At 38.8% G+C, this 27707-nt stretch overlaps 1 protein-coding gene across 1 annotated transcript in view; it reads left to right on the forward strand.

Moving 5' to 3' along the window:
* Nucleotides 1-27707, forward strand: part of ATP13A5 (ATPase 13A5) — a 137441-nt gene that overhangs the window by 30713 nt on the left and 79021 nt on the right. Inside the window, exons 3-8 of the mRNA XM_068968599.1 lie at nt 9971-10144; nt 10836-10982; nt 11343-11413; nt 11520-11600; nt 20706-20775; nt 23654-23788. Coding sequence (XP_068824700.1) covers nt 9971-10144; nt 10836-10982; nt 11343-11413; nt 11520-11600; nt 20706-20775; nt 23654-23788 — 678 coding nt within the window. The remainder of the gene's footprint in view (nt 1-9970; nt 10145-10835; nt 10983-11342; nt 11414-11519; nt 11601-20705; nt 20776-23653; nt 23789-27707) is intronic.

Consider the following 27707-nt stretch of genomic DNA (forward strand, 5'->3'; position numbering starts at 1 on the left):
ATTTTGGGGGGCTCCAAAATCACTGCAGATGGTGACCGCAGCCATGAAATTAAAAGACACTTACTCCTTGGAAAGAAAGTTGTGACCAACCTAGACAGCATATTAAAAAGCAGAGACATTACTTTACCAACAAAGATCGGTCTAGTCAAGGCTATGATTTTTCTAGTAGTCATGTATGGATCTGAGAGTTGGACTATAAAGAAGGCTGAGTGCTGAAGAATTGGTGCTTTTGAACTGTGGAGAAGACTCTTGAGAGTCCCTTGGACTGCAAGGAGATCCAACCTGTCCATCCTAAAGGAAACCAGTCCTGAATATACATTGGAAGGACTGATGTTGAAGCTGAAATTCCAATACTTTGGCCACCTGATGCAAAGGACTGACTCATTTGAAAAGACTCTGATGCTGGGAAAGATTGAAGGCGGGAGGAGAAGGGGACGACAGAAGATGAGATGGTTGGATGGCATCACCAACTCAATGGACATGAGTTTGAGTAAACTTTGGGATTTGGTGATGGACATGGTGGCCTGGAGTCCTGCAGTCCATGGGGTCACAAAGGGTCAGACATGGCTGAGCAAGTGAACAGAACTGATACAGTAGGTCCTTGTGGGTTATCTATTCATATATTGTAGTATATGTATGTACATCCCAAACTCCTAATTTATTCCTCCCCCTTAAAACTCAGTTTATCTGATCTATAAATAACAATTTACAAATATTATTATTAATAATAGTACCTATTTTAATACATAGTAATATCTATTTCATAGGATTTTTGTGAAGATTAAATGACACCTAAGTAAATGCTCAGAAAGGTTAGTTCTTATTGCCAAATGTGGATAAAAGTGAAAGTACTCATGACATTTTGTCCTTACCCAAAGGGTACTCCATGGCATGAATGCAGGACAAAATATAGAAAGCTATAATTAACAATACTTGGTAACAAGCGATAACTAACACAAATTACTACCTGTGATCACACCAAACCAGTAATAGTAGGATGAGGAACAATGGCCACACTACTATGATTCATTACCTACAGACAATATTACCTTTAACATTAAAGAAAAGAACTTTGAAACATGGCAGAGTTAGAGATAAGAGAGCAGTTTTAAGAATATCCTCCCATTTAACACATAAAAGAACACAATTTGGCATGTCCAGATAAAGACAACAAAGGGTAGACTGTGAATAATGAATAGAAACCTGGAGCTGTGATTGTTGTTTTAAAAAAAGAAGATAAAACATGATGAATTCTAGCTTCATAAAAGAACACAGAGACATTATCTCTTTGGCTATGATTCAAAGGACTAAAAGTTTGAGACCTACAGAGAAAAGGCTAACTTACTCTAATGTTATTGAAAGATTCTTACTTACGGTAAAACCCAACTTGTCACAACAGGAAATTGGCATTGCCGTCCACAAAAGGTAATTGAAGTAATGAGAGTTATTTATGTCATATCTTGTTTGAGTAAATAAATTTGTAACCTTGAGCTGTAATAATCTGGCTTGAATAAATGAGAATGTTATGAACTGTAACCCAAAATACCCATTCCAAAAAACTCGAATCACTATTGTGCTTTTGCATGGTGGGTATGTGACAAATATTTCAGATGGATAAATACATGAATGGCGAACATAATAAGACAGTTTACAAAAACTGAAAAAAGACCTATTCACAAGACCAGGGGTTCATATATTCTAGTGCTCCAGATGCAATGAAAATTCCAGAACAAGTAGAAAGGGAACCCTAGGGGATAGTTCTATAAGACAAAGAATACCCCACCAAAGGGGAATTTGGGGAAGAAATTATGTTTAGATGAAGCTGGGCCCTGTAATTCTCCTTTCCTAAATAGTGTGAACAATTTGGTTCTGTCTCTGATGGTAGCTATATATCTGCCAAACTACCTATAAAGAAAAGAAGAAATAATTAATGTCCTCTATGTGCTAGTGCTTCACGTATGTTCTCACGAAATCCCTACGAGCTAGTTACTCAGATATCAGTTTTACAGCTGAGAAAATTGGACTCAGTGAAGGAAACATACAAAAGGTCATATTATGTCAGCATCAGAGAGAGAATAATCTGATACACTGTTTACCTCCCATACTAGTGAAGGGTGACTGTAATGGTGTGTATGTATGCATTGGGATACTTGTGTATGTAGTTACTACATCTAGTAAGTCTTTGGATCAAGTTGGTGTTTATCTTAAAGCCTTTCCTAGTTTCACACATCACAAAGGTGAGCAGTTTTCTCTTTAGCCTGCATTTTATTTCAGTTTTGACAATTTGTGCTCTGTGGAAAAAGCAAAAATTCCACTTAAGCCACTTTTAGAAGCACGACTTATGGTTTTGGCAAATAGCATTTAGCTCTGAATATTGCCTATGGTCAAATCATTTCACAGTCAGTTCAACAAGACTGGCCACTGAAATTTTGTTGGATGGTAAATTAACCAAGCTAATGTTTACTCTCAACATATACTGAATGTTCAAGATGTTTCAGGAACTGTATTAAGTGCGTTGCATGCATTATCTCATCATTTTCTCACAATAACCCAGAAAAATAGTTAATGTTTCTATTTTTATTTATGAAGAAAGAAATTGAATAATCCGAAGTCATGTGGATTTCCCAAGTGTTAAGTGCCTAAGTGGTAGAGGCATGATTTGAACTTAGTTTTCTTATGCCCTATCCCCAGCTTTTAACTGTGATGTCAGACAACTTCCATTATTTTACAGCCAGCCACATTTTTCACACAAGGAATCTAAAGTTCAGAGAATTAAATCATTTACGCAAATCACATTAACTGGCAAGTGACAGAGCAAGAAATAGGAGTGAGGGCTTCTAGAAGGTAACAGAGTCGGCTGTAAAGAACAGGGGCTCTGCTGGCAGACTTGGAGAAGGCTCTAAATTGTGACCTTAGAGAACCTCCGTCAAAAGGCACCTGCACATTTCAGTTACTCCTAGTCAGTACAGAGGCTGCCTACTCTGTACTCTGGGTCTAGGAAAAGACATTTAAGGCTGTGCCACCTCTCCTAGTATTTGGAATACAGAATTCTGTTGGGGAACAAAGAAGTGAGGGAACATTACTTCTTTGAGAAACTACAATTCAAGTTTATTCAAAGATGGACGCAACCTCTGTGCTATTCAATTCCAGTAGTAAGTGGCAGGTCTGGGGTCCTCAGCCAATGGAATACAGCCTGTTTCCAATGCCAACCTTGACTCAGTATATTGCAACTCAAAACTGAGTCACCTCTTTTCCTCCTTGGACTGGAAAGCCGGAGTGTTAATTGCTCAGTCGTGTCTGACTCTTTGCAACCTCATGGACTGTAGGCCACCAGGCTGCTCTGCCCATGGAATTCTCCAGGCAGGCATACTGGAATGGGTTGCCATTTCCTTCTGCAGGGGATCTGTCTGACTGGGGATCAAACCCAGGTCTTATGCATTGCAGGCAGATTCTTTACTGTCTGAGCCACTAGGAACCTATTATCAAACCACTGCTAACATTGACTGAGCACTTCCTTTGTGCTCAGCACCTTACACTTCATGTTTAACCTTCACAACTATTTGTCCAGGTGTGTGTTATTAATATCCCCTGAGTACAGAGATGGAAATTGAGACTTAGAGAGGTTAAGTCCTGAGGTCACATAGCTAATAGGTGGCAAAGCTCACTTCACTGAAAGGAGCTTGAAATTTTGATCTTCTCACTCCTATTTGCAGTAACTTTATATTTAAAAACCTCTACATTCTACTTGTCTTCCGATCATGGCTCACATAATATTCCTGGCTCTCTCATCTATCCTGCATTTCTTAGTGGATTTTACTAGAACTGAATCAGTATTTAGGAGAAATCTGAGTGAACTTACTGTATCGAAGAATAATCATTTAGAACAATCAAATTATAGTTGAGATTAATTGGTTAAAATGAAAATATGATAAACTTGAATCACGCAAACATTGACAAACCAATTGAGACTAGGTTGAAGAGCGCCAAATAAAGTAGTGATTCTTTTAGCTGAGACCTCAAGTTGCATATCTAGTCACATAAACTCTAGGAAAACTGAGAAAGGATAGAAAGGAATTTTATTAAGATTTATGAGGCCAGTTTATCAAGGAAACAAAAACATTCCTTCTGCTCATCTTTGCTCAAGGAGCTACACAGTTCTGAAAGTTACTCTGACATTTGCAAGGTCTTTTATTTCTATCTATTATCTATTTTTCTACTGATTTTTTTGACAGATCAGGGAAAAAGCTGTTGATATTTTAATACTGAGTTGTTTCCAGCCATAAGCAATGTCTTACACAGAAATTTATCTTGGTTATTAGAGATGTGATTTTTAACTCTGTTCCTATGTATCTCGGCACTTTCCAGTCATCCACAGCTCAAGAAAGTTACTGTCTTCCCCGGGTCACCGAACTTCCCACTTTCCATAGAAGTCCTTTCTATGGTCCTTTTCTTTTATCATTCACTTCCCGAATTTTGCTGTCATTCTCTCTTGCTCAATTCAATCGCACTAATGTAAGTAAAGTAACTTTCACCTGCTTGGACATCTAATAACAAACTCCACTTTTGTTTTATTTTTCATCGACATATATACATACAGTGATGTCAAAAAGTACACTGATCTTCATTGTACAGTTCCATGAATTCAATCATCAGTTAGTTAAGTGGGATTGCTAATGGTTAGTCCTTAAACTTAATAAACCTCTCTATTTGTATCTTTGCTTTCAGTAGTAATATGTAGTTTTCAGTTCAGAGCTCTTGTACAATTTTGATAGAACTATGACAAGATAATTGATTTTTTTCCCCTTGATAGTACTACAAATGATATTTAACATTACTCTCAAGTTGTTTGTTACCAGTATATAGTAACAGTATATAGTAACCAGTATATAGTATATAAATACAATTGGTTTTTCTATATTGACACAGTATCCAAAAACCTTGATAATTTCACTTACTAACTGCGATAATTGTTTGCACATTCTTTTGAATTTCTTTACGTATGTAATCACATTATCTACTCATAAACAGAGTTTTACTTTTTTCCAAAGGTATTGAGATATAATTGACATATAAAAATTTGTAAGTTTAAAGCATACAACATGTTGATTAGTAAAGTCAAGTCAAGTCGCTCAGTCATGTCCAACTCTTCACAACCCCATGGACTGTAGCCTACCAGGCTTCTCCGTCCATGGGATCTTCCAGGCAAGAATACTGGAGTGGGTTGCCATTTCCTTCTCCAGGAGATCTTCCCAACCCAGGGATTGAACCCGGGTCTCCAGCATTGTAGGCAGATGCTTTACCGTCTAAGCCACCAGGGAATTGATCAGATATACTTAAATACTGTGAAATAATTGGCACCATAATATTAGCTAACACCTCCATCACCTCACATAATTATCACTTCTCTTTTGTGGTGAGAACATTTAAGACTTCCTCTCTTGGCAACTTTCAAGTATATAATATAGTATTATTACTTTTCATTTTCTAATTATTATAAACATTATTTTATTTTCTTGTCTTATGCAATGGTTAAGATTTCCAGTACTACACTGTATACTAGTGGTGATTGCTGGTAACCTTATTTTGCTCGTCACTTCAAGAGCGGTAATATTTTATCATTAAGCATGATATTAGCTGACAGGTGTTCTTATCTGTTGCTAGGTTGCTGAGAGGTTTCTTTCTTTTTTAATGTATTGGTATTAAATTTCATGAAAATTTCTCTGTATCTGATTATCATTTTTCTCCTCAAGTTAATTTACCAAAATACATTGATTTTCAGGTTCTTGTAGTCCTAGAATAAACTGCATTTGATAATGACACATCACTTTTAAAATATTTCACTGATTTAGAAAACGTACTTCAGGATGATTTCATCCATGTTTCTTATAAATCCTAGCCTATAATTTTTCTTTCTTATTATGTACCTATCTGATCTTGGTATCTGAATATGCCAGCCTCATAAAATGAGTTGGAGGTATTCCTACATCCTCTATTTATGACAGAGTTTGTGAAAGACTGATATTGCTTCTACCTCAGATATTTGAAAGGATTCACAAGCCATCTGGGATTGAAGATCTGTTTTGGTATTATGGCTTTTAGTTACACATTCATTTTCTTTAATAACCATAAAATATTCAGATTTGAGTTTATCAATTTTATTAACCCCTCTAAGTGCAAATCTGGCATTACTGATTTTGTCTATTGTATGTCTGCTTTCTATCTTCTTTATTTCTCTTCCTATCTTTATTATTTCCTTCTTTATGTTTTAAAATCTCCAATAATGAGAGTAAATTTAAGTTCTATCAAGTATGCTTTATGAGTTTTGAAATTGTGTTTATAGATGCACAAAAATTTAAGATTGTTATGTCTCTTTGTTGAATGAATCTTTGTCCTTTTCCTCTTATTTCTTTTTTTTAGAGTCTATTTTGTCTGCCATTAATATAGCTTTATTGATTCTGTTTTTTTTAGTGTTTGTATGCTATGTTTTCCCCTTCTTTATCCTTGTAATCTATCTGCTTCTTTACATTTAAAGTATGTCTCTTTTAAACAGCATATACTAAATCTTTTATTGTCTAGCCTGATCATCTTTGCTTTCAAATATAGAATTAAGACCTTTTGCTTTTATGTAATTATTGATATAGTTAGGTTAAAGTTCATCATATTGCTATTTGTTGTCCATCTATTTTATCTGTTCTTTTCTTCACTTAACATTATATCATATATCATATCATGCCCTGGAGAAGGCAATGGCACTCCACCAGTACTCTTGCTGGAAAACCCCATGAACGGAGGAGCCTGGTGGGCTGCAGTCCATGGGGTCGCTAGAGTTGAACACGACTGAGAGACTTCACTTTCACTTTTCACTTTCATGCATTGGAGAAGGAAATGGCAACCCACTCCAGTGTTCTTGCCTGGAGAATCCCAGGCACAGGGGAGCCTGGTAGGCTGCCGTCTATGGGGTCGCACAAGAGTTGGACACGACTGAAGTGACTTAGCAGCAGCAGCAGCAGCAGCAGCAGCAGCATATCATACCCATACTTCTAAATCGAGTTCATACATTTTGTTTTAAATGGCTCCACAATAGCCCATTGTTTTGACTCACATCTTATTGAACTGTTAGCTATCATTTATTCTTTCTAATAATTTTGCTATTACAGATAATGCTGTGGTGAAATCTTTATATACATCACTTTCTGTATTATTTCCTTAGGGTATATTTTTGAGTGTGGAATTACTGATTCAAGGGATAGAAACATCTTTATAATTCTTAATACAATTTATCACCTTGCTTTCTCTAAAGAATTACTCAATTTATAAGGTTATTGGAAGTATGTAGCCGTAGTGATTTCATTGAAGTCTTGATTGTGAGTTACTTTTTTAATTAAAAAAATTGTTGTATAGAAAAGACCTGATGGAAAACCAGAATTATGATTACCAATGCCATTGCTGTATGTAAGTAAACAGAAAAAAGTTATGTTGTCTACAAATGTGCTCATTTCAGCTAAAAGCTGAACTAAAATTCCAAACTATTCTGCTTCTATTTTGCGTACTCTTGGGCTTTGGAAACAGACCCTGTAAATAGCTTTGTAAAAGAATGACTATTGGGCTTCCTTGGTGATCCAGTGGTTGAAAATTCACCTTGCAATTCAGGGGACAGTAGGTCAATCCCTGGTCTGAGAAGATCCCACGTGCCATGGGGCAACTAAGGCCATGTGCCACAACTACTGAAGCCCGCACACCTCCATCCTGTGCTCCGCAATAAGAGAAGCTCATGCAAAGAGAAGCCTGCACACCAAAACTGAAGAGCGGGTCTGGCTCTGCAACCACGGAAAGCCACTTGCAGCAACGAGCTAAACACAGCCCAAACTAAAAGTAAATAAATAAATTTTACAAACGTAAAGCTAAAGCTATTCCATTTTTTAAAATGTGAAAGAATGCATATTTTTGACATAATATGTGCACTGGCATGTACTTTTTATTTGAGTCTAATAAACCTAATGTACCTGACAAATAAAACCAATGCAGGTTTACAGAATCAGAGGAAAGACAGGAGAGAGAAAGGAGCTCTAACTGAAAATATGCTTAAAGCAGAGTGAACGTGTGTTTCTAAGATGCATGTAAAGCTTATCATGAATAATTTCCAAATAGTTGCATCGCAAAACTTAATGGATAATTTTTCCTCAAGTAGGTGATCCTATTAAGGAGTAGTGGAAAGAAACTCTTAACCTTGTAATTACTTTGCAGAACACTTAAGGTGACATTATCTCATTTGAGTCCAAGTGCCCTGTAAAGTACATATTTCTAATTGTTTTTGTAGAAGAGTAAATTGGGATTTCCTAGAAATGAAATGATTTACCAAAGTTTACATAATTGGAAACCAACAGAGTGGTGACTCTAACTTACGTCTTTGCTTCTTAAACCTGGGACCTTTTCAATATGTTTAAGTGTTACTTTCATCAACTTTTATTGAAATCTTGATCTACCAGAGTTCTTTATTAGAAAATATTAATTAAAATGATTATTTTGAAGATAAAAATTTTCCCAAAGAAGTAAGCCAAAAGATTTACTATGAGCATGATGGCTCAGGCGGTAAAGTGTCTGCCTACAATGCAGGAGACCCGGGTTCAATCCCTGGGTTGGGAAGATCTCCTGGAGAAGGAAATGGCAACCCACTCCAGTAGTCTTGCCTGGAAAATCCCATGAACAGAGGAGTCTGGTTGGCTACAGTCCATGGGGCGCAAAGAATCAGACACGACTGAGCGACTTCACTTTCACTTTCAAACTGTCCTAAGGACTTCCCTGGTGGTCCAGCAGTTAAGAATCTGTCTGCCAGTGTAGCGGTTCAATCCCTGGTCAGGGAAGATTCCACGTACTGCAGGGCAACTAAGCCTGCAGACACATCTCCCAAAGCCCACGTGTCCTAGAGGCTGTGCTCCACAGCAAGGGAAGCCACTGCGGTGAGAAGTGCACGCACCACAGCTGGAGAAAGCCCACGTGCAGCAGTAAAGACTCAGCACGGTCGAAAATAGAGAAAACTTTAAAAGTAAACTGGCATAAAATTCAGGAGATTCCGCCACTGAAAGTGCTGTAGAAAAACCTATTTTCTTGACATTACACTCCTATGATCTGGACCCGGATTTCAGTCATAGAAAACACACCCACACACACAATAATAGCAGAAAGTAAAATAATGGTAGAGTAACAATGTCACTCATAATCAGGAGCCCTCTGGGCTTTCTAAATACACCATCTAGTTTTTTGAAATTTAGAAAACAATACTGTGAAATTTCGTGGTAGGAGGTGGAAACTAGAAATTAGCTTTAATTAAGCAAATCTATTGTTTTTGGCTATTTATATTCCCCTAAAACTACATCTCAAGTCTTTACACAATTCATGACAAGTTTTAACTAATCAATTATTAAAAGCAGGAATATTTCACATGTTACTCTCAGGATGAATACCTATAAGCTGTCTGTTGAAAATCTTTCACATGTACAAATAATCTCTTAATTTATATCACCCTACTGTTTTACAAAGCAGTACATTTATGCACACTTTCATTCCTAAAACAAGATATGAATCCTATTGGTCATAATTTATCATCTTCCTCCAATAAGTTCATATTAATAATTTTTAAAAGCCTTTTATCTAAAAGAAGTAAATCTTATCTAAAACATAGGTATTTTATATTAATAAATCTGAGGTGACTCATGAATATTTAGAACCAAATAAGTCTGCCTGTTCCTTGCTCCTAACATTTTAGTTCCATGTGCCAGGATAGCAAAATGAGTCTTTCTTTCTTTTTCTTTTTTTATTGTATCAGCTGACAGCTGTAAGCAAAGGATCTGATCTATCCAACCAAAACTAGATTCCTCTCCCAACCCAACCTGCACCTAACGTTTGTGTGTCTTGGAACAAAATGTGATTTTATGTGGGGAAAACATAGAGTGATTTTTTATTTACTCTCCAGGAGGTGTTTGGTTACCAGACCCAGAAGCTACGCAGAGTTCTCTTCCTTGTGACATCCCTGCTGACCTGTGGGGTCCTTCCCCTAATATTCTACTGGAAGCCCCAGTGGAGGGTATGGGCCTACTGTATCCCATGCTCCTTGCAAGAAGCAGACACTGTTTTGCTAAGGACAACGGTGCGTGCCCTTCTGTGTTGCATCTAGTGCACAAGCTGTGACGCTCAGCACTCCAGAGCAGATCCTCCTCTGTTTAAGAGCTTCCCTGCCCCCAGATACAATATGGCAGGACTATCTCTGTCATCTATTTGCTACATCTTATTTTGACCCAGGAATGTAGGACATTTCCTCCACATCTGCCTGGAGAACTTTCTGCCATGTCAGGCTAATTGTAAGTGCTCTTAGCCATAACATGAGCAATGGCTGTCAGTGTTATAACTCTTAAACATATACAAGGGAATTACTGTTCAGTTTTTCAAAAACATGTGTTTTGAGGGATATTATACATTGTAAACACCTAGATGTCATTTTAAGATAGCTGGAGACTATTTCCTGGATATGAACTTTCTTGCAAAGTATATCTTTCTCTTTTTTCCCTAGCACAGTGGTTCTCAAATTTTAGTGCAATTCAGAATTACCTGGAGGACTCTTTAAAACATGGACTGTTAGCCTCCCAATAATATCTGACCCAGCAAGTTTGGGGTGAGACTAAGACTCTTACATGTCTAGCAAGTTACAAGGCAATGCAAATGCTTTTATCAGTAGCCCAAACTTTGGCAACGTTTGGTCTAGGACTTGGCAGGTATTTGGTTGACTGAGTGCTTTATGGAATAACACTGCAGAATTTCATGGGCTGAATTGTCTTCTCTAGGATGAATTTCAAAGATATATGAGGAAGAAGGTAATCTGCCTCTACTTATCCACACTGAAGATTCCCATAAGCAAGAACACAGAAGAACCCCTGGTGGCCGACTGCCACTCAGTCATAAACAAAGCTATACTGAAGCCAGAATTAAAAGTAAGTGATTTGATTTTAAGAGTACAATGTTACAGTGTGTTTTCTTTGCAAGAGAATAATGTATTTATTGGATGAAAGTTCTGAAAATCACACTGCTGGGCTGGAAATTGTAGCTCTATGTCAAGAAAAGTGAGAGCTGTTTAAGGACCTGGACTAACCAACCCTCACCTTCCTTGACGGGCTTTACTTAGTGAATGACATCTGTTTTATGGGCTTCTCTGCTAGCTGAGCTGATAAAGAATCCGCCTGCAATGTGGAAGACCTGGGTTTGATCCCTGGGTTGGGAAGGTCACAAATAGACACAACTGAGCGGTTTTCTTTTCTTTTCACTTTTCTGTTCTGTCACATTTGTACTCGCAGTTGCGATGTATCCAAGTGCAGAAAATCAGGTATGTTTGGAACAACTTGGAGAAGAAGTTTCAGAAAGTTGGGTAAGTCTGAGTTTTCCCCTCAGCACTCATCAGAATATAAGGGAAGAACACTGATTTGTTGAGCACCATGAACTGAAGTGCAGTTCCTGTCCTGACCACATCCTAGGTTGCTGGAAGATAGCAACAGCTGCTATGACATCCATCACACGTTTGGACTGGGTCTTACCACTGAAGAACAAGAGATCAGGTAGGGTTTGGGGTACTCCAGAGAAAATTTTGCTAGCATAAATGGAAATGTTGCATGGCTTAAGATGAGTGAATTGTTGGCACAAGGCTACCTCAACTTCACGTAACCCCAGTTCATTTACTGGCATCAGAGTGTTCTAAATTATTCTCATTTTAGGCACACTTATTAAAAAGGGAAGACTAAAAGAACAATGCAATCAAATAGTATTTGATCTTTTCTCTCAGGATTATAGAACAGTATTCTCTGTGTTGTCTCATTTCTTTCCTCAAAAAAACTTGAGTCATTTCATAAGCATCAGCATCTTAATCCTCCAGGTCCTCTGAGAGACAGAAAGACAATATAATGATTGCATTTTACTAGGAGAACTGGCCCTGGAGATGAGGATTTTGTTTGCTCAGTTAATTATGTCATTCACCACTATTATTTACAGAATCTAGAACAGTGCCTGATTCATGGTAGAAGCTCAATAGACTTGTGTGGAAGGAATGAATAAATAAATGCATTCATTGATCTGTGAACTAAACTCCTCTAATATGCCAGGCATTTTGCAAGGCACTAGGGATCTAAGGATAAATAAGACTTAGTCATGGTCCAGGAGACATTAACTGACTGGTGGGAAAGAGCGACAAAGAATAGAGGTACAGTTGTGAGAATGAGATCTATAAAGGCACATAGGTTAGGAAATGATAGGATAATAGTGCAGGAAATGCTTAGGCTTCTCATTAACTCACAGTGACCTAGAGTCCCTGCTTCACTCATCTGTAATTTAAAATGGTGAATCCTGGTGACTCTGAAAGAAAACCATTGCAAGTTTTCCCAAGAATCTTAATAATCCCCTATATTTCTTGCCCAGTTTTAGGGATGAGAAGAAGGATTTGCCTGATCTTCTTCACACTAGGTCAGAAACACAAATTCTCAAGTGAAGGAGCAATTCAGTCTTTAAAATACAGGTTCTTGGGTTCTTCTCCATAATTCTGATTTAGTAAGTAGAAGCTAGGGTGGTGGTGAGAGAAAAACAGGATTTTTAGCAAGCATCTCCATGATTTGTGTTCACACCAAGCCTGTGAGTTATTGATCTATTATTGTTTTCAAGTTTTCCCTCTGTTTGAACACTATGAAGAATGAACTGGGCATCTAGATTCTGACAATATTCCAAAATGCCTTAGAAGCAGGGTTTCATTATATAAGATTTCAGATACAATGCTTAAATACTGAAGCACAAAAAGTTTTCAAAGTCATTAAAAACACATTGCTTTCCTAGCACTGACAAGACCTTTAAAGGATGGATCTATTTAGGAAATCTAGTTGATGAATATAGATATACTCTGCTAAGAAACCATTTCCCCAGATTTTCCATCCATGTAGCTACCTCACGTTTATTTATTTATCAGGTGCCAAGCTTTAATAAACATCATACATAATTAAATTTAAACTTGGTCCGCACAATAAAGAACTTGACAATCTAACAACCAAGATAAAGTATCTAGTTTCCCAAATATGAAGAACAGAGGAGATAATCTACTTAGAAATATATAGTCATATTTTATTTTGTGAGTCTTTCCATTTGGAGAGTAAAGAGAAAAAGTAAAATATGGAGCATTCCTCACCCATCCACAAATTTTCCCTTTTATTTTTTTAATGTAAGACTAAACACTTTTTCCAAAAATTAAATATGATGGATTGGTTGGTTGAGTGATAGCTAAACAGTTTCCTCAATGAATTTGAGCTTGCTTGCATGAAAAGCCAGGACCCAGTATAAGAAATAAAGAAAGAGGGATACACAAAAGTTTCTGATCATGAAAAGTCATCAAAAAATACAACCTCCTATTTCAGTCTTCCTAGCAGCCAGGAAAAGAGAGAAAATGCAAAGATGAACATAGTTCTCACTTTCCAGTAGCAAAAAGCAAATGAAGACATCAGGAGTGACACATTTACCCTAAAGAGAAACTATCAGAGGGTATCAAGGGGACTGAAACTGGGTCTCTTGCATAATAGGTGGATCCTTTATCATCTGAGCCACCAGGGAATCCATCAAGAGGAAAGCAGAAAAATTATTCGAGAAGGTTCCCTCCTCTCACCTTCACTCATCCAAGAACTGAACACATCTTGACATCTTAGTGACTGTCCTAGACAGGTATACAGACACTTGGAGTAATTCTCTTACCTCATGGACACAGGGCCCTATGAAAAAACACACCTACCTCATCCCCCATCCATCCAAGCTGTCTTCATGTTAGAACAGTTTTTTTTCAGTCGAGTGACACTTCATCTCCTCACTCAGCCCTCCCTGTCCCTGCCTCCTCTGTTTAGCCTCCTGAAAACATAAAAACTTTCTGGCAGAAGAGATCCAGGTGCCTCCTAACTGGGGGCTAGCTCCAGACCAATCACCTTGTATCCCAGAACACTGGAAGGAAAAAAACAAAAAAGCTTTGATGGATAGGCTTTACCAATTTCTATAATAGGGATACTCCAACCATGGCTGATTCCAGTGTGACATCACTGAATGTGGAGCTGTGGAGTGGTACTCACAATTGGCTTGGTGATTCTATAGGACCAAACTTTATTCTCAACACTTGTTACACCACTGAGAAAAAAGGCATGCTTGTTAGTACCAGAGGAAAGAAATCTGAGTGGACAGCAGCAAAAGAGGATGGATTTGCCTTCAGTGTTCAACTCCAAGCTGATAGAAGCTTTTCCCAGAGAATAGAGACAGAAAAACTAAGCAAGGGGAAGGCAGGGGAGAGAAAGAGCGGGGCTGCTATGAAATCCTACTCTTTTACTCCTCAGGTCTTGTGGGAAGCCAAAGTCAGAAAAGAAATCATATCTATATACCACGACCTTTATCCTCTTGGAAATCTCCATCTTTAGAAATACAACCCAAGTGTAGACACTTGTCCATCAGATCAGTTCTTTGGAAAAGAACAAGGAAGAATTGATCACAGTGGAGGAGACAGGCTTCCTCATTGTTCTGGAAGCCAATTAAATTGTCTCAAATCCTAGCATTAGATTAGAAGTCAATAACACACTTAAAAATATAACCCATGTTTTGATGGTTCTGGGTTCACTGAAAGTATAAAATCACTTAACTCCAATGCTTTGTTTCAGAGCAAAACATTACGAAAGCACAAGTAAGCTTAAGACCCGAGTCTCCCTGGTGAGATTGTCCCTGGGATTTCTCCACCCCCACCTCCATTTAGATGCCCTCATGGTCCTCTGTGTTCTGGATCTTCCTGCCTGGGAATGCTCTGTGCACATCCCCAGAAAAGCTGATGAGCAGCACCTCAATTAGCTCACATACAGGGCATGAAATTCTGCAAGAACTTGACTTTCCCTGAGGTTATCTGGAAACATGCTTTAGGAAATGAAAGGAACAGGTCACAGATGAAGACTAGTGTGAAAAAATAAAATGACTTTTGTCATTTGTAAAACGAATGTTCTCTGTATAAATTATAAAGTACAGAAGCAGCCTCTGGACTGCTAAAATTGGGAATTTTTTCCCCTGAAAGCAATTTCTCAAAAGATGCTGATCTTACTTTTATTATTATTTTAAAATGGGAGGGCTCAAAGACTAACATACCTGTTATACTCTGTGACATACCCAAATGCCAGCAGTTGGATGCCATTTCTCTGCATCTGTGAATTTCTCAAGCCTTCTCTCCTTCTCGGTCTCCGTTAGGAGAGCGAGGGATTAATTAGTAGAATCACCTGGGAACTTTTTTTCAAACACTAATAAAGCTGCTCCCTAAAATCCCAAATTTCATGAAAATGGATCATGCCAGAATCCCCTGGCTTAGTTTTAACTCTTTGGAAAACCTCAGACCTTCCTCCCTGCCAAGGACACTAACGAAGGCTTATCAGAATGGAAGCAGAGTGATTATATGAAGTTTGAAAATGCTCACCAGTGATTCTGACATGGTCCTTCTGCCTCTTTGAGGACTCTCAGCCTAGTCTTCACCATCCGGAGCCTAAAAGGCCCAGCAGACAACATATTCTCAACAATTATTTGGTGAATAAATTGACAAATGAATGAATGAACTAATAATCATGTTGAAAAGAGATATAGACCGTTGCCAGAGAAAATATTCCTAGTCATTCATGCTTGGTTTTTAAGAAATAAATAACTTTCAGCACATTTACTAGTATCTCATGGTTGCAAGAAATCTCAGTGCTTCTTCAAGCGTAGCCCATAGCCAGTGCAGAAATGCCTTCATAACTTCCCTGTTAAGAAACGCTTCAATCTCTTTTGAAGAGAGATCTTCTACATCCAAAGTAATTATGAATGGTTCTGAATATTAGGCAAGTCTACTTAATTTCATTTAGACTACTGAGTTTCGTCAGGCCACCTGGAATTGTTCTAGGGCTTCCTTTCCCTGCCAGCTTATCAGATTTTTAAAGTCAGGGAATGTCATCTCCTTTGTTCCTTGGAACTTTGCTAATGTGACCCAACTCAAACCTCGTATTTCTTCTTCTGGTTTTCAACCAGTGGTCAACATCCCTGAAAGTTCTATGTGGTTCATGCTGAGATTGAGATGAGTACATGATCTCTAGCCACACAATACATTTTGGCAAGAGACAGTGGAAAAGGTGAAACATCAAGGGGCAAGCCAGTTTGTGATTCAAACATCGTTGCTGTCTGACAACGTAAACGTTGAGAATCATGTCTTATTTGGCAGGCATTCTGAGGACTTTAAGCCAGTGAGACCCGACTCTCAGATCACTCTGAGGGACAGCTTCAAAGAGCCAAGGGGGTTGAGGAGCCAGGACATATAGGAAGTTTTGCAACAAAGACCAGGTAGTGAGAACTTCAGGTTACTGTTAATTGAAGAAAACTGGAGGTCTCAAGTTTTAAGAATGCAGCACTTTTCTATGTATGGGAAGATGCAAGAATCTGGGCTCACTGAAATGATTGCTTTGGTATGGACATTAGCTCTCTGGAGCCAGTATCCTATGTTTTTTCATCCCGTGTCTCCTCAGCGTGCACCATCAGAGGCTGCAGCAGTTGACTGCTACATGGCGTGCTAAGTCATCTCAGCTGTGTGCGACTCTTTGTGACCCTGTGGACTGCAGGCCTCTAGATAGCAAGCATCCAGTTTCTATCCTGAGTTCCCTCAGGATGAAACTTCAAGGTGGCTGCAGCAATGTGATGGTCAAATGGCTACAACGTCTTTTATTCACTGACATGACAGGCAATATTTTTTATTCACATGTTCCGGATGTCCCCTAAAGAGGATCATCACAGGCCAGTATGAACCTACTGGATCTCAGTTCTCATAAGAGCTGGGTACATCTCCTTTAATGGTAACATTAGAAACCGTCTCACCCAACAAAGAAAAAGGTCATAGGGCACTTGGCTTGCTTCTTTCTAAACTGACTTCCACAGCCTGTGTGCTGCTATCGTTCTGTAAACTGGGTTTACAGCCTTGTTAGGGGAGACAGTATTCTAGTCATGGTTCATGAAGGTCCTCATTAATTAATTCCAATATTTAGGGAGCATTCTCTGTGACAGATACTGTGCCCCTAGATGTCAGAAAAATAGAGCTGAGAAAGCTCCCTCTCTGCCATTAAAGAGAGCCTAGGAAATTCAAGCTAAAAGACGTGTAATTATATGTTACAATTCAAAGAGGTTACTAAGAAATGAAGGGTTATTAGGGACAAGAAAAATAATTAATTAATACAGGAATGGAGACTATGTCAAATATAGTTGTTACTTATTAAGGATCTGTCATGTTCTAGGTGGGTTTCCCAGGTGGTGCAGTGGTAAAGAATTCACCCACCAATGGAGGAGATGCAAGAGACACAGGTTTGATCCCTGGGTGGAGAAGATCCACTGGAGGAAGAAATTGCAACCCAATCCAACCCACGGACAGTGGGGTAGCAAAGAGTCAAACATGACTGAGCATGGCACATGTTTTAGGCACTTGTGCTAAATGCTTATTTGGCTACTAATAGCAATTTTATTAGGCAGGTATTATCAACCCATTTTCTAGGTAAGAGAACCAAGGCTCACACTTCATTCATCCATTCAACTCATTTAACAAATCATTCCTCAGTACGTTCTATGAATTAGGCCCTGCTTTAGGCATTCAGAATATACCAGTGACCTCTAGATGCTTATCTAACAGTGGAAGATAGTCTATTGTTTGCATGCCGATTAACATGTAAAAGATAAGGTATAACTTCAGATTATCAAACAGTCTATAAAGAAAAATGAGTTAGGTTAAGGAGATAAAGATAATCTGATTTGGTGGTCAGGGTAGCTATTTTAAATTGAATTGGAGAAGAGCCTCCAATAAGGAGATGCCTTTTAAACAGAGGCCTGAATGAAATGAGGGCATGAGCCATGCAAAGATGTGAGAGAAACTGGCCCAGGTAGAAGGGGCAACAAGTACAAAGGCTTAGCAGTACCCAAGCCTGTTGAATCTCAAAGTGCTTTCCCCTGAAACCACAGCATACATTTCAGAGCTTGGTGGAGTCAAGACATAAAAAGAATTCAGTGAGAGGCAAAGTGATAGATAAGCGTGAGTTATTAGTATAGGACACTTGTGAAGGATACAAGTGGACAGGCCAGAGGACTCTACATAAGAACTTAGTGGGCTACATTTTTTATAATCAAAGGGAAAGTGGGGAGGGGGAGGAGACTACCTTCTTCCTCATCCTTGAGTAGACATCAGGCTTCCATCATCAGTTTCTCCTCTAAATCAGGTGGGGGAGTCTTCTTGTCCCGCCACAGTCAAACCCAGATTGTCATGGAGCTATTCAAATCAGTAGAAAGGTGGTGGTGGTGGTGGTGGTGGTTTAGTCACTAAGTCGTGTCCGACTCTTGCGACCCTGTGGACTATAGCCCGCCATGCTCCTCTGTCCATGGGATTCTCCAGGCAAGAAACTGGAGTGGGTTGCCATTTCCTTCTCCAGGGTAGCTCCCCAACCCAGGTCTCCTGCACTGCAGGCAGATGCTTTACCAACTGAGCCATGAGGGAAGCTAACATATGCTAAAGTGTAGTAAACTATCTCAGGTTTCAGTGTAAAGAGATACTTGTACTTTAGAATGTCATTTCCTCATATATATATGGGATCATTAACTTACTTACCTCAACCAGCAAGATGCAGGTGCCATTGACCTGTATAGTTTTGTTATTAAGCAAGCCTGCTATATTTACAATGTCTGGATTGTTTTCTCAAGTGATATTAACTTACAGTTGCCTCCTAAAGCTCCCTAAATTTCCCTCTCTATCTATAATCCCTTAGTGGGATTTCTAAACTGTTTGGTTATCCTACTCTCTCCGTATCACCACCAAGCTCTATTATCAGATTTAGCTCTCAAAGGCTGCTGCTAAGACGCTTCAGTCGTGTCTGACTCTGAGCAACCCCACAGATGGCAGCCCGCCAGGCTCCCCTGTCTCTGAGATTCTCCAGGCAAGAATACTGGAGTGGGTTGCCATTTCCTTCTCCAATGCATGAAAGTGAAAAGTGAAAGTGAAGTCGCTCAGTCGTGTCCGACTCTTAGTGACCCCATGGACTGCAGCCCACCAGGCTCCTCCATCCATGGGATTTTCCAGGCAAGAGTACTGGAGTGGGGTGCCATCGCCTTCTCAAAGGCTAAGCAGACCTTAACAAAGTGAAGGATGTGGGGAGGGTATTCCAAGGAGAGAGAGAGGAAAACCAAGTTTAGGATTCTTAGAAGTTCTGAATACTTGCTAACCACAGGTTATTTTGATGGCTTTTGGAAAAGGATTTTAACCACTAAAGTGGCTTGAGCTATGGTCCTTTCTCAATGTGAGACTTAGGGACTTCTCACGTCCCTTACAGTAGTACATGCTATTTGACTTCACTGTTTCTTAATATCTCTGAACCACGGTGTTTTCACACATGGGGTCAGAAGACCTTGGTTTGAGTCCTTGCAATCCCTTGCAAGTGATAATTGCATTTGGACTAGCATGGTTTAGAAGTCAGACAACCTTGGACTCAGCTCTCCGTCATAGACCAAAAGTCCATCAGGCAGATTTTCTCGTCCATCTTTACTGAGGGAGAGAGTAAAGTGGAATCGTAGAGACCATGGTGGGAAGCCTGGCTCTGCTGCTTTCTCGCTCTGAGACTCTGGGAAAGTTACTTAGTTTCTCTGAACTTCAGTTTTCTTTATAATAATGATGATAATATAAAGTCTCACAGGGAAAATGTATATGAATGGTTAAATGCAGTTTCTGACACCGTCATCTCTGCTTAAAAGTTACATTGTCATGATTAATATTAGGTATGTGCATCTTTGTCAAAATACCCACATTGAATAGTTCTTCCCATTGGCAAAGTGAGAATATCAGTTCTTTCTTTTGTTTTTAAAACTATTTTAAATTTAACTTTTATTTTATATTGGAGTGCAGTTGATTTACAATGTTATGTTAGTTTCAGGTGATTACAGCAAAGTGATTCAGTTATGTATATACATATATTCATTCTTTTTCAGATTCTTTTCCCAGATAGGTTATTACAGAATATCGAGTAAAGCTTTCGGTGCTACATAGTAGGTCCTTGTTGATTTCTTACTTTATATATAGTAATATGTATATGTTAATCCCAACCTCCTAATGTATTCCTCCCTTAGGGCTTCTTATTGTAATGTACATGTGTGTGGATTTACAAAGTGTTAGCCATGAAAGCCATATACCATCTTCCAGTTCATTGGTTCATTTCTTCATGTACTCATTGAGTTCAAAAACTAAAGACCTGTCTAGGTGCTAGAGATACCAAGGTAAGACAGATATGATCTCCAACATCAAGAGCAATCTAGAATTCCTGAGAATTCTAGGAACACTGTCATATCTGTTTCTTTTTAGCTGCTCTTAGAATATAATCAATTAAAAAAATGCCTTTCTAAATTCATTTTGATTCATGAGTTATACTGTACTTAAGGTATATTTAACAGAAAAACAACTTGTCCACCATGTGCTTTCATTTACAAATATAGTAGTATTTTGAGATTGGCATATTAATTTTTAATTGAAAGCACAAAGTCCCTTAAGGGGAGAGAAGGGACTACTGCTTCGTGTTGCCTGTACTCACTTATTGATAAGCATGTTGGTGTGACACTAATAGATGATCAATCTCCTACAGAAGATTAGTGTGCGGGCCAAATGCCATTGAGGTTGAAATCCAACCCATATGGAAGCTTCTTGTTAAACAGGTAACTGTTTTCATTTGTTTTTAAAAATAAAATACTGTTTTTTCCTTTTTCATTTCTAGCAGCCAGGGAAATCTTAAAAACATGGATACTTTGACAAGGACAAAAATCTGTACTTTGCGCAACTTTCTTTGGTTATTTCCATTGACTTTAGTTTCTACTTTTCCTGTCTATTGAGGCTTTATTTTTTATTATTATTTTAATAAATATATATATTTTTATTCCAGGATTTATAACTGGTCCTTTTCAATAATCACTTGTTCTAAATTCAAATCTGCTTAAAAAAATTCCTTCCCAGTGTGAGGGAGAGATTTTCATTTCATAATCTCCTCTTTGTTTTCTTCAGTTTTCGATGATGGCTATAGTGGGATTGTTATCATTTCATGATCTCTTTGAAGATTTAAAAAGTATTATTTGACCCTTTTTTGTATTGTTCTATCACTCTATTATATCTAGTCTCTTGATAGTGACTTCTTCCCTTTTTAGTGTTTCTGTTTGTTTCTGTTTGTTTTCTCTGTATGCTGTGGAGTTATCTATTTATTTTAGTAGGCTCAGCTTGGCTGGGACTTTCCTTCCTCCGTGCATCCCTCACTCCTTGCTCACTTTCCTTCTCTGGGTCATACTGGCCACCATGGGTCCCAAGTTCAGAACTGGAGCTTGTATTGGAGGTTTGTGCTCTGTCCATCGTGGATCTGTTGGATGCAGGCCCTGAGTCAGCTTGGTGCTTGGCCAAAGTCACAGCTGCACCACAAACTTGTCTCTCCTATTCCGCCCTCTGCTGCTGGGGAACCCTGGCTGCTTGTGACTTTTCTCAGCCTCTGCTCTGGGGCAGGACAAATCCAGGGGCTATTGTTGTTATCTTTAGCAAGTCTGGTTATGTCTCCTGCCATTTGTGGGATACTTGCTGCTGCTGCTGCTGCTGCTGCTAAGTCACTTCAGTCGTGTCCAACTCTGTGTGACCCCATAGATGGCAGCCCATCAGTCTCCCCCGTCCCTGGGATTCTCCAGGCAAGAACACTGGAGTAGGTTGCCATTTCCTTCTCCAATGCATGAAAGTGAAGAGTGAAAGTGAAGTCGCTCAGTCGTGTCTGACTCTTTGCGACCCCATGGACTGAAGCCTACCAGGCTCCTCCGTCCATGGGATTTTCCAAGCAAGAGGACTGGAGTGGGGTGCCATTGCCTCCTCATAAAATTGAGCTCCTAGCCGGTGATCTCCTGTCTTTGTGTAAAACCTAACGCACTGATCAATCTGTCTCTGCTCAGTGCTCCATGTTCCCAGTCTGTTTCTAATCCACAAAGATGGCCATTTTGGTTTTTACATGGCCATTTTTAAAAAATAATTTTTTATTAGACTTTTTGTTTAGAACAGTCTTAGGTCCACAGAAAAATTGATCGGAAGGTACTGAGGTTTTCTCTGTATCCCATGCCTCCACATAAGCACAGTCTCTCCTACTATTAAAAAGCAGATTGCTTTTAAAACTTCTTATTCAAGTATATTTTCAAATTACCAAAGACTCTTTCAAGTGTCTATTTAGTCTACTTTGAAAAGAGTGCTAATATTTCCTGTCACTTACTTATTAGGTCTTTAGTAGAAAAAATAACAAGAAAACCTATGTCTTTACATTTGATTTCAAAAGAATATTGAATAAGAGAACTAAATTAATTAGGATGGTTTTGTTTCTTCTACAAGAAGTATTTAACCAATTTTCTACTGAGCTTATACAAACTCAAAATTGTATTACTAGAAATGCATAATTTATAATTAAAGCATTTCATGCCAAACAGACAGAATAGCTATAATTTGTAAGAAAAGCATGTTGCAATGGAAATAATAAAAAAGTTAAGGAACACAAGCTTTCTTAACCAATGAAATACAGCCAAGGGTTTCAGAAACTTTAAAGTTATATCCTATTAACTTATGAACAGGATGTCAGTTTATTTTTAGGATGAAGGTAGAAATTTATTTAATATATTAGAAAATTATAGAAGATAGAGGTAAGAAAGAACAGCACTGATTTTAAGTAATATTTCATCTAATTCATTTTAATTATAAAGAGCACTTTACTGAGAAAAAGAAAAATCTTTGTCCGGCTCAGCAGGGGTGTTTAATTCAAGCTAAGTGTGTAGGTCATGTGACCTTCTCTAGCTCCCTGGGGTTTGCCCTCTCTGCTATTATTATTAATAGCAAAGTCAGCAGGACTAGAATGGGGACAATTGAGGGAATAAAAAAAGTCCAAGATATTATTAAGAGACCAAAAATACCTGCTTGGAACTGGTGATACATTCTGCACATAATTCTCACTACAACTTTGAAAAAGACTTCTCTCTTTCCTGAGTAAGACTATCCCTTCTTGTTTAAGAGAAGGTCCATGCTCTCAGAGGATCTTGCTAAGACCTGTGACATGAGAGTATTATTTTTAAACAAATTATTTGGATAAAAGTGAAATCCTTCATTTTCATTGCACAACTTGACTACATCTGTAGCATGTGATTACGTGAAAAAGAAGCCTGCAGTACAAAGTTCAAAACTGAAGTTTGTTCTTAAAAGAGTCTGAATCATGTTTCTCCCCCAATGTGGGTACATCTGTTTTAAAAGGTAAACTATTAGATTTTGTTATTGGTCAAATATTTTTGAAAGTTCAAAATAAATAAGAAGGATCAATTTGTGAGCATGGTTCTGAACGCCTAAAATAAATTCGCTTCTACCGTATCGCATTCTATGAGCTTGACATTGCCTCTACTGAAATTAATGGAGCTCTGAGTGAATTCTATTGTTGTATGTTGCAAAAATGAAAGAAAAAAATCCTATAAAGAAATGACATCATCTAGATTACCACTAAGGTCCATGCAGGTGACCCAGAATCTCTTTTCGTACCTGCAGGTTTTAAATCCATTCTACGTGTTACAAGTCTTTACCCTCACTTTGTGGCTGTCTCAAGGTTACATCGAATACTCAGTGGCCATCATCATCTTGTCTGTTCTCTCCATTGGCTTAAGTGTGTATGATTTGCGACAGGTAAGAACAGAAATCATAGTTGGATTCTATTTAGCCTCAGGCTACACGAAAAGCCAAACGTATGGTTCCACTGAGAGCAAAGAGTTGCTTTGTTAAACGTAAGTCATAATAAAGCAAAAAGCAAGGGCTTACTAAATCTTGGATCTCAGAAGGAGGGTTTCAGGAATGTCAGATAGATTTAAACATCTTTGCAAACTCTGATTATCGACTGAAGGCTGCATTGAGTAACTATGTTTAGAAGGACTCTGAGGCTATGTCTGAGTCTGATAGGAAAATGATGGATTAATGATGACAGTATAGCAACTTTCTGTCATCTTCCATCATTGTTCATCTTATAGCCAATTAAAATCTTCCTTTTAAGGAAAATCAGTCTTATAAATGATATAACAGCGTATTCTGAAGTGGATGGCTTCCCTAGTGGCTCAGACGGTAAAGAATTCATCTGCAATGAATTGAGACCTGAGTTCAAGAGCTGGGTCAAGAAGATGCCCTGGAGAAGGGAATGGCTATCCACTCTAGTATTCTTGCCTGAAGAATTCCATGGACAGAGGATTCTGGTGGGCTACAGTCCATGGGGTCGCAAAGAGTCAGACAAGGCTGAGTGACTAATGCTTTCTGAAGTGGAATCTAGCTGAATATTACTTATAAATCCACAGCCCCTCTAAGTCTCTGTTTCGCACTGCACCTTTCCAGAAAATGTTCTGCTACTTTGCTCAAGATTCATCAGGCTAAACTATGAGGCAACTTCTAAGTGTGTCTCAATGTATTTGTTGTATAATTTTGGAAACTTGATTGTGAAATTGACTTTTTAGACAGGGGAAAGAGTGATACTTGTATCTGTCAACTCTGTCGAACTTTTAAAATCACCAGGTCTCAAACTTCGTCCGTCATCTGGTGAAGAGGAAGCTAAGATACAGGGGGTTGGTTCGTGTCATAAAGTGATTTTGTGACAGAATCAGGGCTTCTGGTTCCCTATAAATGAAATTCTATTACATGTGTGATATTTCTTTAGCAGAAGATCCTTTCCAAAGTAGCACATTGCTGGGAAAGAAGAGGAGAGTTGCCTTCTAGCTGTCAGGAGTCTGGGCATATGTCAGTAAAACAGACCTGGAGGCTTTAAACAAGTCCAATCGAAAGAGATTTTTATTCTTACTCTGTTTCAGTCACTAGGCAAATATGAGGTCTAAGATTGGCTTTTTATCTGGTTTTAGATTCTGCAAATTTTGAGTTAGGAAGTGTTTGATGAGAAATGAAAGAAAGGCAATATATTTAAAAAGTTAGAAAGCAGGACTTAAAAATGAAAAGTTAAATGAATGGAGACACTTTGAGCTAGAGAGTGAAGACTAGAGGGGTTTCTTTTGTTTAGGGTTTTTTGTTTGTTTTTGCTTTTTTAAAAATGAGTGGCCTAGTGTATTTCATCATGAACTAATTTAAAATCACAAAAGCCACACAAATATTAATAATGATCAGTAAGTAACCTGCCTTTCATGGTGACAATTTCTTTGTGTCTGGCTGCCAAGTCTAGGGGAAGAGTGACTGTTCTGGTGAACTCTTAGCATGTGAACAAAAGGAGGAAAATAGACACCAGGACAATAAAGGATCTGCCAGATTCTGTTCAGCCACAGTAGGAAACAAATTATAGTTGTTTTACTTTTGTCATTTGATAGAGGTATGTAATGTGAAGCCCCAAATCAAATTTCTAGCTCCTGGGTTTTGAGAAATCTTTGTTTTAATAGAATGGATAATTTGATACCTGCAAGCCACTCATGTGCTTTCTGGCTGATGTCAAACATCAGTGAATACTGTTCTTCTTCCATGCGCTTCCTTCTGTTGGGAAGACACATACTCAACATATACCTGAGTATATCATCGCTGACCATCTCAGGGTTCTAGGAAAAATACAGAAAGATCTGGGGACTTTGGCAGGGAGATCTTTTCAAGTTAAAATCCTCCCTCCCCACACACACTAATCCTATTTGTATTACTTGACACTGTTTGTTACTGGACACTTCAGTAGTCAGTTTCCTTTTCTGTGAGATGTGTGAGTGTGTGTGTGTGTGTTCACTGTTATAGTTCAGTTCAGTTCAGTTGCTAAGTCATATCCAACTCTTTGCGACCCCACGGACTGCAGCACACCCTGTCTATCACCAACTCCCGGAACTTGCTCAAACTTATGTCCATCAAGTCAGTGATGCCATGTATATAGTAGAGAAAATTAAATGAAACAATGCATTTGAATTACATATGTTCCTAGTCCATAGTAGGCACTCATCAAATGTTACTTTTTGTTACCACTGATATGGTTGTTGCTGTTTTTACTGTTATTCTTGGCATGGAGAAACTAGATTATTATAACTAGATTATTATAAAGATGGGAGGTGGCCTAGAGAGGGAAGACAGGCATTCTAACTTGAACAAAGAAGCAGTGCAGGAAGGCCCCAGGATAAGCTTCTAACCACTACTGATTCATCCACTGTGGCTCTGGGAACTCTTTCTCCTCTCTGGACTCACTTTCCTCAGCTGTAGATAGTGGAGGTTAAACTGTTTTTTTAGGTCCCACCTTTTTAGGATTCTATCATTTTGCCAGGGCTACCAGCAAGGCATGAGCAAGAACCCTTGAAAACTTTAAACATTAATTAAGAAATTGGCTGGCCACGGGGAATGTGGGGGCATGTGCTGTAGAGTAAATTTCTATAGGACCCTATTAGTTTTAGACTGATTAATCACATAAACTACTCTGTCAGGAGTGAACAAATAATAGAAGACCATTTTAACTCCCTTCATCACAAAAGGAATATATATTATAAATACACACCAGTAACTCAGGGGAAATAGATGGGGAAACAATGGAAACAGTGGCTGACTTTATTTTGGGGGGCTCCAAAATCACTGCAGATGGTGATTGCAGCCATGAAATTAAAAGACACTACTTGGAAGGAAAGTTATGACCAACCTAGACATACTTAATATCTGCATATTAGAAAGCAGAGACATTACTTTGCCAACCAAGGTCCATCTAGTCAAAGCTATGGTTTTTCCAGTGGTCATGTATGGATGTGAGAGTTGGACTATAGAGAAATCTGAGCGCCGAAGAATTGATGCCTTTGAACTGTGGTGTTGGAGAAGACTCTTGTGAGTCCCTTGGACTGCAAGGAGATCCAACCAGTACATCCTAAAGGAAATCAATCCTGAATATTCACTGGAAGGACTGATGCTGAAGCTGAAACTCCAATACTTTGGCCACCTGATGCAAAGAAATGATTCATTTGAAAAGACTCTGATGCTGGGAAAGATTGAAGGCAGGAGGAGAAGGGGATGACAGAGGATGAGATGGTTGGATGGCATCACTGACTCAATGGACATGAGTTTGAGGAAACTCTGGGAGTTGCTGATGGACAGGGAAGTCTAGCGTGCTGCAGTCCACGGGGTCACAAAGAGTCGGACACAACTGAGTGACTGAAATGAACTGAACTGAGTTCATGGAATCCAAGAACCTAAAGCATAGATGGACTTCACCAGGGGGCTGAGCTGAGGAACTTGGGTTCCTCCTCCCAGCCTCCTATTCTATGGCAAGTATGCAATGAAGCAAACATATTTTGGAGAAAATGCTGCACCTTCACTCCTTTTTTTCTGAAAACTAGGTGTACCTAGAGCTCTGGAAGCCCACAGATGGTTTGTTCCATGTGGCTTTCTCCCTCCACTGGCACAACTAGTTGGAAAGGGGGCATCTGATCTGGTGGAAGCTGACTGGGATCCTTCTGCGTGGGATCCTGGAATAAAAGCTTGAAGCTGCTGGCCATATTCTATTAGGAAAGTGATCTGTGATGTATAGTTAGGGCCAGCGTGGCCACCCTCTATCCCTGCATATGGACAAGCAGACAAACACACACACACACACACACACACACACACACACACA

Source organism: Capricornis sumatraensis, chromosome 1, assembly GCF_032405125.1.
Source record: "Capricornis sumatraensis isolate serow.1 chromosome 1, serow.2, whole genome shotgun sequence".
Taxonomy (NCBI): Eukaryota; Metazoa; Chordata; class Mammalia; order Artiodactyla; family Bovidae; genus Capricornis; species Capricornis sumatraensis.